Source organism: Quercus suber, unplaced genomic scaffold (assembly GCF_002906115.3).
Source record: "Quercus suber isolate HL8 unplaced genomic scaffold, Cork oak 2.0 scaffold_135, whole genome shotgun sequence".
Lineage (NCBI taxonomy): Eukaryota > Viridiplantae > Streptophyta > Magnoliopsida > Fagales > Fagaceae > Quercus > Quercus suber.
Window position 1 is genome coordinate 1,290,437 of NW_027069597.1, and position 10,016 is coordinate 1,300,452.

The window sequence follows — 10,016 nt, forward strand, 5'->3', positions numbered from 1 at the left end:
ATAATTTTTTTTTTTTATGTGGTGGTGGTTGATCACTTGAAGAAGTTCATATATAAACTTATTCTCAATTTTTTGTTTTTTGCCTTGTCCTGCTATCTCCTTTATTTTATAACATTTTTCCTTTTTTATTAAGTATTTTTTTCTCTATCAAATCATGAATCCTATATTGGGATATTGAGGGTCCGTTTGGTAATGTTATTCTAGTAACATTGTTTGTATTTTTTGAAAATACGTATGGGTAAAAAAATATATAAAAATATGTGTAATGTTGTTTAAATACTGAAAACTATTGTTCTCGTTACACTACTAAACAGCCCCTAGGCCTTTTATTTTTCTAAGAACGAACTTCTACAAAAGTGAAGTTTCCGAAGCAAGGGAGAAAAAAAGAAGTGAACATTACTTACTAAAAAGAAAAAAACTGCTGTGAGTTTTATTTACTTATTTATAAGATACTTCTACTTTGCTCATGTCGGCATAGCATATTATATTAATATATATATATATATTTTTTTTTTTTCATTTTCATTGGTCCTGCTCAAAAACGTCTGAAATCCCCTACCCCACTCTTCTTCTTTGAAAAGAAAAAGTCAAATTCTATTGCGAAGGAGCAGTGACAAAGATTCATTGTGCTGCTTAATGTGAAACAGAGAATATATATAAGAAGGTTAAATCTTGTCCTACCTTGACATATGCTTTTTTTTTCTTTTCTTTTTTTTATCAAAAAAAAAAAAAAAACCTTCACATATGCTTTTAATCTATATTGAATCTATAACAAAAATATTTGAATGCACGAGAATTTTTTTTTTTTTTAAATCTAAAAAAAAAATTAATGTATATTGAATTTTTTAGTTTTCCGTTTACAAATTCGATCTCAATCAATATTATATGGATAAGGAGTCTAAGAATATATGATGGGCCTTGGACCTTGTCCGATGACACTTTATAGTCCAAGGACAAATAAACAGTGATAAGTACGTAAGACTTAAGACTCTATGAGTGAACTATGGTTGAGATTGCTAGGGAAGGTAAGCCGAGGAAGAGTATCTCCTCTCCTTGGCTAATCAAAGCAGAGGTCAGAAAGAGTGTCATGTCATCAAAGGTGACATTCGAGGAAATCCTATTGATAAAGATATATGTTATGAACGTACAGAACAACTGGGAGGTAGGAAATATCTAAGGGAAAGCTGCTGCTACAGCATTGAATACTCTGCAGCTAACCCTCTAGCCGCATTAATGAGGAAGTGATATATGAACAGTGATTTTCAGCCTTATAGCTACTCTCCAGAGAATTCAGGTAGGTGTTAATGTGACAGAGATCAACACCAACAATCTAATCTACACGTGAATAGCAGAGATGAAGGCAAAAGGATAGTATAAAATAGGAAGAAGGCAATGAGAATGAGGGATCGAGAAATTGAGAAAAAAACACTATAGCAATCAAGAATTGAACTTGTAATCAAACTTAAGAAGAAATATATAAGAACTGATCTCCTCGGATTGTGCCAAGGACGATTTTCTTTAGATTAAACTAGTCTATCTTCATTTTTTTTTTTTTTTTTTTTGTCATCTAGATCCACTTTACTTGTTATCTGCCTTATTAAAACCCAGTTTTCCAATACATTCTCTACAAATTCATTGTATTGAGTTTTTTGGGCCTAAACCCATCTATCTCTTGAGGTAGGGACTCAAATTGTGTCCTTACAAATATATAGGCTCCATAAAAGCTAATTACAATGTAAGAGCATTCTTAGATTGATCCTAAATTCCTAACTAGAGTACTTACTCTAGAAGAACTTAAATTTGATTCAGAAAACCCTAAAAAACAATTAAAGTAAGGAAATAAAAAGCTAAACTTAAAAATCCAAAAATTATATAAAAATATTGAAGTAGGCCATAAAAATTGATTCCAGTTTGTGGGGGATGGGGAACTAACTTTAAACAAAGTAAAGGTGTTTGAACACTGTTTGGATATATATCTTGATAAAGTAAATCTCCAAAATTCACCGCAATCCAAAAAACACTGTTTTGTTTCACACTTTACACTTTACACCTAAAAAATTAATGGACTTTGACATGTTAATGAAATTGTAGGACTTCTCAGTCCAATCTTTGCCACATTTTTTTATTTGGTTATATCTTCCATAATATAACCTTTTGAGAGACTTCTTGTGAAATATTGTCTTCATCTCAAGCTCAGCTTATGGCAGGGCTTTACTCTCTTAAAAAGTTGGGTTCACATTCTAAGCATCATCCCCTTAATTTACATAAATTTTGCATCTTTCAAGCATTGTGTTTCATCATTTTCAAGCTTATTTGACACACAATAGGATGTAATTATTATTACTATTTTTTTTTTAAGGAGTAGCTAATCTATAAATAAAAAGGGCAATATCACTCACTGATGCTCATACAGCATACTAGTAGCATCTTCAAATTTCAAGGATCTTTGCACGCATTAGCAAAGAATTAATCTTCAAGTCAAGGATCTAATCTATTATTTTCAAGTTGGCCATATAAACAAAATATTTTGCATGACTATTCCTAATTGCAGTCAATCTTAAATCGATGGACATGTCACTAATTAATTTTATGGAGTGTATGGATCATCAACTTGATGATACTTGCCCTTAGGGGCTATACTCCTTGATAACCATGCATTAACATAGTTATTACTTTCGTCTTCGTTCCCATATCAATGGCAATACAATTGATATAAAATTAAAAGTTAAATCTCGTTCTCACTAGATAAAATCCTTAAAATCTAATACAAAGGACCCTTTGAATCCATAATGAAAACTTTAAAAATCCACCAAAATGTGAAAAAAAATTATCAAATATTTTCTGCTAATGAGTAATGACTACTGAACCCTAACTTTCGTTTAGGCTTTAGTTGCGAATTTGTAGGCTTGATTAAATATCAAATGTTCACTAGATAGGAATTTAACTAAGAAACCCAGAAAAAAAAATCCATTCAAAATAATGGGAAAAGGACCTAATATTTGAAAATTCAAATATAACACTATATATAAAAAATAGTAAATCATAAAAATTATCTCAAATTTTGATAAACATCAATAATGATTGATTCAAGGATTCCTTAATATACTTAACATGGAGCATTTGAGACTTAGGGCATATTTGGTACACTAAATAAGGATTACAACAAGAATTGTAATCTTTATTACTAAAAATAAAATATGTTATGATCGAATAATTAAACATATTCATAAGTTAATTTGGTTATGAGTTGTAATATTAGAGTAAAACTTGAGATTTATTTTAAGAAATATCTTACTCATATAATTATATTTCCTTAAATTTTTTTTTTTTAAATTGAGAAAGAGATGAATTTTTTTTTATAATTTTTTATTTTTATAATTATTATGTGTATATGGAAAGTTTTTTTATTTAGAAATATATTAATTTTAAAAATTATTTCATCTACTAAGAAAAAACTATTATAATCTTTTAGGGAAGAATAATTATTCTTTATTTTGAAGAATAACTATTTATAATGAATTACTATTCTCTGTAATAAAATATAGGCAAACTAAAAAATAACAAAATCATATGAATAATTATTGAGAAATACTAACTTCATAACATTTTTACAATAAATCTCATGTGGCAATTTGTTATAAGCTTTTAATTTGAATCCATCACTGAAATTACTTTATTGTTCACCATTAAAGCCAGTAACAACATGCTACAAAATTTGTTATAAAAGTGTTGTGAAAATATTAATAATATAGCATTTCTCATAATTATTATATTACAGTGCATATTATACCTGACATACCTTAAAAGTACTTATATTTTATGGTGCAAAAGTCTAGGGATGGCAATGGGGCAAGGCAGGTCCAAAGAATGGGGTCTTCGCCCCCGCCCTGCAAAATTTTGTCTTGCCCTATCCCTATCCTGCCCCGCATGACAGGGAAAATTTCCTTGCTCCATCCCCGCCCCTTAGGGCCCCATGAAGCCCTGCCCCTCCCAGTAAAACTCTATTTTTTGTTAATTTTCCCTACAACTAATATATTTTTTTTAATGAAACTTATTTCATTAATAAAAATATACTTGAAATTACAACTAAATTTACCTCATCAAATCAAATCAATTTTTAGAAAAAATTGAATAATATATCCAAGTGTTTAACAAGACAATCATTATAAAAAAATAAAATAAAATAAAATAAAAAATCTCATAGTATAACACATGACAAAATAAAGGCAGAGAATTACATTGGGTAAAATAAAATAAGCTAATATTAATATGTTTGTTTAAATAGTAAGGTTTTAGAGTATGAAAATTTTACAATTATAACTCTTAGCAATGCGGGGCGGGGCGGGGCAGGGCGGGGTGGGCGGGGTGAGTCTAAAAAGTCTAAACTTATCTCTATCTCGCCCCGTGGTGCGGGGCTAAAATCTTATCCCATCCTCGCTCCACCACCTTTGTAAGGAGGGAAAAACCCGCACGGGGCGAAACGGGAAGGGGCGGGGAAAAATTGTCATCTCTATGCAAAACCTTAAGAGCATTCACATTAAGAATGCTAAAAACTTAAAAAAAAAAAAAGAAAAAAAAAAAAAAAGAAAAAAAAAAGAAAAAAAAAGAAGCTATTTTAGCATCTCATCTCACAAGAAACGCACTATATCAATGTTGTTATATTTAAAAATTTTAGCAACTTAGCTACAATAGACTTTTAGAGATAACAGCTTACTATAGCTCAAATCTTATAAAAATAATAATCTTTTATTAATCTTTTAATTAAAATATCATCTCTCTCTCTCTCTCTCTCTCTCTCTCTTCTTCTTCTTCTTCTTCTATTGGAGCTTTCTTCTCTCTTTTGTTCTTTGGTTCACCGGCCTCTCTCTCTCTCCCTTGTCATCTCGTCCTGGTTCTAAGATGGGTATCGTCTCATTGTTTTAGTTCCAAGATAGGTCTCATCTCTCTCTCTCTCTCTCTCTCTCTCTCTCTCTCTCCACCAAATCTTTCATCTCTCTCTCAATCTACCACCGTGGGTTTGTGATTTGTGGTGGTTGTGGGTTAGATTGTGGGTTTTGTGAGTTGCGGTGGGTTGTTTCATTGGGTGGCAATGGGTTGTGGGTTGTGTGTTGCGGTGGGTGGTGGTAGTGGGTTGCGGTGGTGGCTAGTATTGGTAGTAGATTGTGGTGGCTAGTAGAGCAGGTAGAGAGGATGAGAGAGGAGGCGGAGAGGATGAGAGAGGAGAGAGATAGGGGTTAGGTGAAATGAATTTGTTGGTTTTTTTTATCTTTATTTAATTAGGTTGTTTATATTATTTTAATATGTTGTATATTAAAATAAAACTTTTAATGTTGACTGCATTTAAAGGTGAGTTGTTAAAATAGATAAAGTGAGTATTAAATGCTATATTTTTTAGCATTCTAAGTGCGAATACTCTAAAGAGGTCCAATACCATGTATTGCTTTGTATGCAGATGTGATGTGACAATCACAATGCATGCAGGTGCGACAACATCCCCAACGCATATATAGGTCCTGGGATACTCCTGAGCTTCACTATATAACTTTTTGTGGTTTTTCCGTTTCGTTTTCCATGTTCTTGGCCTGTCTTTCTGTACCGATTGATATTGGTGTGGTATTCACTTATTTGTCTTCTGTTTTTTTTTTTTTTGCTGGTTATTCGCATAAAACAATTACTACTCCTACTTTTTAAAGTATTCCCAACAAACGTAAATAGTAATTATTCCTCCTTTAAGGGGTTTAGGATTACTCTCTCTCTCTCTCTCTCTCTCTCTCTCTCTCTCTTATCTATATATATATATATATATATAAATAGCTTAAAAACTGACACACATCTCCAGTATTGCGAGGTAGACAGCCTTACATCTAATATAAATATTTTTCGTCATTGTTCCTAGTATCTTGTAAGAAAGAAAAAAAATGGAAGAAATAGCAAAAACAAAGAAAATGGAAGAAGATAGGGATCGAATGAGCCAGGATGATGTGCTCGCCTTCAATTTGTACAAGAATACCATGACAGGTGAATGGGGGAATATTGTTAAGATGTATGAGGAACAAAAATTCTCAGCCATTTACGCGAGAATCAACGCCTCAGGTGATACGGCATTGCATGTAGCTGTGTCCATTGCGCCAGAAGAAATTGTCCGACAACTCATACGTGTAATTACTCTCCATTCAGAGCCCTCTCTTCGGTTAACAAACAACGAAGGGAATACCCCTTTGCATGTGGCAGCCTCAGCTGGCAGATTGAACATGTGCATCCTTCTTGCTAAAGTTGACGTGTTTTCGGGACTTCCAAATTTGGAGGTTCATCAAGATCCATTTCGTAACAAGCTCGGTGAAACTCCTCTCTTCTTAGCCGCCTTTCATGGTTACAAACCAATCTTCCTTTACCTGCATTTCCTACTCTTGGAAGCCTCCGACAAGGACCTTGATTCAGTCAATCCCGCCTACAGAAGAAATGATGGTGAGACTGCTCTTCACTGTGCCATTAGGTGGGAGTATTTCGGTGAGCATTTTTTGCTTTAACTTTTTTCACACCGAAATTTTATATTTTCTAAAGTAAAATCTTATATAGTTCCGCTTTGTCGTTCAAAAGTATTATCTTCTCTCATTTTCAAGGAACAGCAAGAATCTCCCTCTAGTACTATTGTCATAAGCGGAACCAATATTTGACTTAAGAAAAGCAAACATGTCTCTCTGTATAGTTATAACATACATAGATACACAAATATTATGCATGTGCATAACGCACATATTATTATATGTAATACTCAAAACCAATCTAAATAATAAAATGACACTAATGTGAATAAAAAGTGGTATTTTAACGTTATAGAACCCATAAAAACTTTTCTATTATATTGTATTTAATTGTTAGAGTTTATACATGAATGAGTCATGTTGTATTTTTTTTTCCCTGTTATCCCAAATTTGACTTAATATTTTTCATGCAATTATATTTAGTAATTATATGAACCTCAAGTGCAAATTATGTTTTTGTTTTTGTTTTTTTTTTTTTTGAGAAGTACAAATTATGTTGATTTTTGTTAAGCATATAAAATGATTAAATTTAAAAAATTTTAATCCAAATTGTAACTATTTGAGTATCTAAAACTTTAAAGTTCAACTTAATGTAGAGACTAAATTGACAATGACCCTACAATGTAAGGACAAAAAATAGTGTTTCCATCAACCAAGAATCATTAATTCACATTTTCTATTACGCTATATCTTTACAAGGCTTTTTTTTTTTAAAGAGTTGTCAAAAATATAAATTAAAATGACCGCTAATAGTATTCAATTTTAGCTAGCAATTTTAATATGCATCTAATTATTATTATTATTTTTTTTTTACAATAATTATGTTTCTTTTTTTAAATGCACTTATTTGTATGTATGAAATTACAAGCTAGAGCTAGGATATAAAGTTTTATATACAAATAAAATAATAATAAAAAATCAATTATATATATTAAATGTTCTTGTGCATTACTGATTAGTTTTATTATGGTTGACAGATGTGGCATTTGAGATACTTGCAAAGGAACCTAATCTTGCTTATTTTGTGAACGAGGTAGGAATCACCCCTTTGCATCTCCTAGCAAGTAAGCCTTCGGTCTTTAAAAGTGGTTCCCACCTCAGATGGTGGAAGAGTATCATTTATCATTGTAAGTATTACTCAATTGCGTAGCTGCAAATCACGAAATCGCTTTAATTTTGTAGATCAGAGTTGTACCTACATTACACGTACTTTTCCTTTGTTGTTGTCCATTGTCCAACATAAAAAACTGTCGTTATCTTTTATTGTTTATGAAAGGTATACATGTTGAAGAGCTGGAGCACGAAACTGTTCATAAAGATTTGATTGATTCTGTCGTTAAAGAATTGCATGAATCTTTCGAAAATGACAACATTACTGACGAATTCCCAAAGAACTACGGAACATGCATCCAGTTCTATCAAATGCTGCAGAATATGGCTAGATTGGGTATGGAATAGATTTTTTTTTTTTTTTTCTCTTTACTTTAATTAAAAATAACGTTTTTTTATGGTCTGTTTAGATTGAAAGAAGAGAAAGAAAGAACAAGAGGGAGTAGACTAGAGTTAACTGGAAATTAAGCTAATTTTCAACAAACTCCCTTACTCCTTCTCTCTCCTCTTCAATCCAAATAGATCATTAAATTTATTACAAAACTAGTGATAGAACATATTAACATATCATCGATTAGGGCAACTCAAGAATGTTTAGACCTACACCAGGAAATAAATTTTTTAGGATCATTTAGGACTCTAGGTTTATCAGATTCATGGAGTTGCTTTTCCATTCATTAATACTGGATGTCTTATTAATCATGTGAATTTTTTTCTTTTTTCTTTTTTCTTTTTATTTTTTTAAAAAATTTGACAATTGGGTACTTCCGATTTTCTAGCTTTACAACAAAATTGCATTAAACAGAACGATTAAAACTTCAAACATATACAGCAACCCTAAAGCCAACGGAAAACAGTGTTGATTTATTTATATATTTCACATCTTCCCTTTAATTTCTGTAACCGAGTTGCTTTTCTTTTCTAGCGTTTGGAAGCAAAATTATGAATTGCAAAGGTCGGAAAGCAGATGAAGAGAGTGCCAGCGAACGTGATATTATTGGCCAATCACAAAAAGGTGAGAAGTGCATAATAAAAAATAAATAATAAAAAATAAAAAAAGTGCATTTAAGTTGCCAAGAAACTTCAATTGATATTTGATCATCCAAAAAAGTTTCTTAGTTGGTCCGGTACATCTATTAAATGTTTGGCTCGAAATCTTCTAAAAAAATATATGGGTCGAGTGCTTTAATGGCCTTAAAGATTATTTCTCAAAAAAAAAAAAAAAAAGTACTGCTTATTATTGTTATTTTTGAGGCCCAATGAAAAGTAGTTTTAAACTTCTAATATATATTCTTTTTTATTTTATTTTTATAATCAAGTAGTTCTTCACTTCTACTAATTAAACATTGTTATTTGCACATTATATAATGAATTGATTTTGTTTATTATAGGATACCAAGCTCAGAGTAAAGTTCAGAAGCATCATTTTTTTCGGAGCCGTTATGCAGTCTGTTTTAACATTTTCCATCTTTTATACCCAATATTCATCCGGATTATTCTTGGCCTTGGATATGGTATGCCACTATATATTAACACCTCCACCTCCCCTCCACTCTACACACACACACTATATATATATATATATATAAAATAAAAAGTCACAATAATTTATTATATGTTATTAATATAATTTTAATTATATTCATTATCATGTCAATTAGTTAGTATTTTTTATATAATTGATAGTTTTTTTTTTTTTTTTTTTTGGGTGGAGAAATGGATGGTAATTATAACTTATAAGTACATTAATTAATGCCTTTTTGTAATATATATTATATACTTACTGAATAACAATCAGAGGGTATAAGGACGATGAAACGGAAGCATGTACATTCTGCTCAAATCGTGGAAATCCTTATTGAAGAAACGGCAAAAAAAGAAACGGCAAGAGAATATTTCATCAGCTTCAAAACTCTTTGGCAAACAGTCAAGGGACAGTCATCACTAACATATAGTGACTGGATCACCGTTTTCAAACATGAGCAAGTAGAGAAAAAGAGTGAACAAGGTGAATTCACTATTCTTCTACACTAGTTTTTATGGATTTATGTGTGGACTCATGGAATTAAAAAAATTATTGTTTATTTTAGAATAAGAACTTACTTAAAACTATTTTAGCTAATAATTTTGAAAACATTCACATCTAATTAAAATATATATATATATATATTTTAATTATTACTTGCTTTTCACACACAACAATCACCATCTAATTCTTCACCCTTAAGAAACACAAAAAAATAAAAAATAAAAATCATTTTGCATAAACTACAATGACTTGTATATTTGCAAAAGGATGATAACAAAATCTCGTTTTGCATAGCCAGTATATATCTAGATGTTGTTGATTTTTGGGCTTCATTG

The 10,016-nt window shown here is 30.9% G+C and overlaps 1 protein-coding gene across 2 annotated transcripts; it reads left to right on the forward strand.

Annotated features, from left to right (window-relative positions):
• Positions 1–5,843: 5,843 nt before the first annotated feature.
• On the forward strand, positions 5,844–9,800 carry LOC112000147 (uncharacterized). 2 transcript variants are annotated; one of them, XR_010630120.1, is made up of 5 exons: positions 5,844–6,507; positions 7,520–7,989; positions 8,578–8,667; positions 9,044–9,166; positions 9,451–9,800. XR_010630120.1 is itself a non-coding variant. In XM_065776490.1 (4 exons), the coding sequence occupies exons 1-4, from the start codon at positions 7,812–7,814 to the stop codon at positions 9,684–9,686; spliced, it is 627 nt and encodes a 208-aa protein (XP_065632562.1). In that variant the 5' UTR covers positions 7,659–7,811; the 3' UTR covers positions 9,687–9,800. The 2 variants fall into 2 exon arrangements, 1 of the variants encoding a protein (XP_065632562.1); XM_065776490.1 differs by lacking the exon at positions 5,844–6,507 and having other exon boundaries at positions 7,659–7,989.
• Positions 9,801–10,016: the final 216 nt, after the last annotated feature.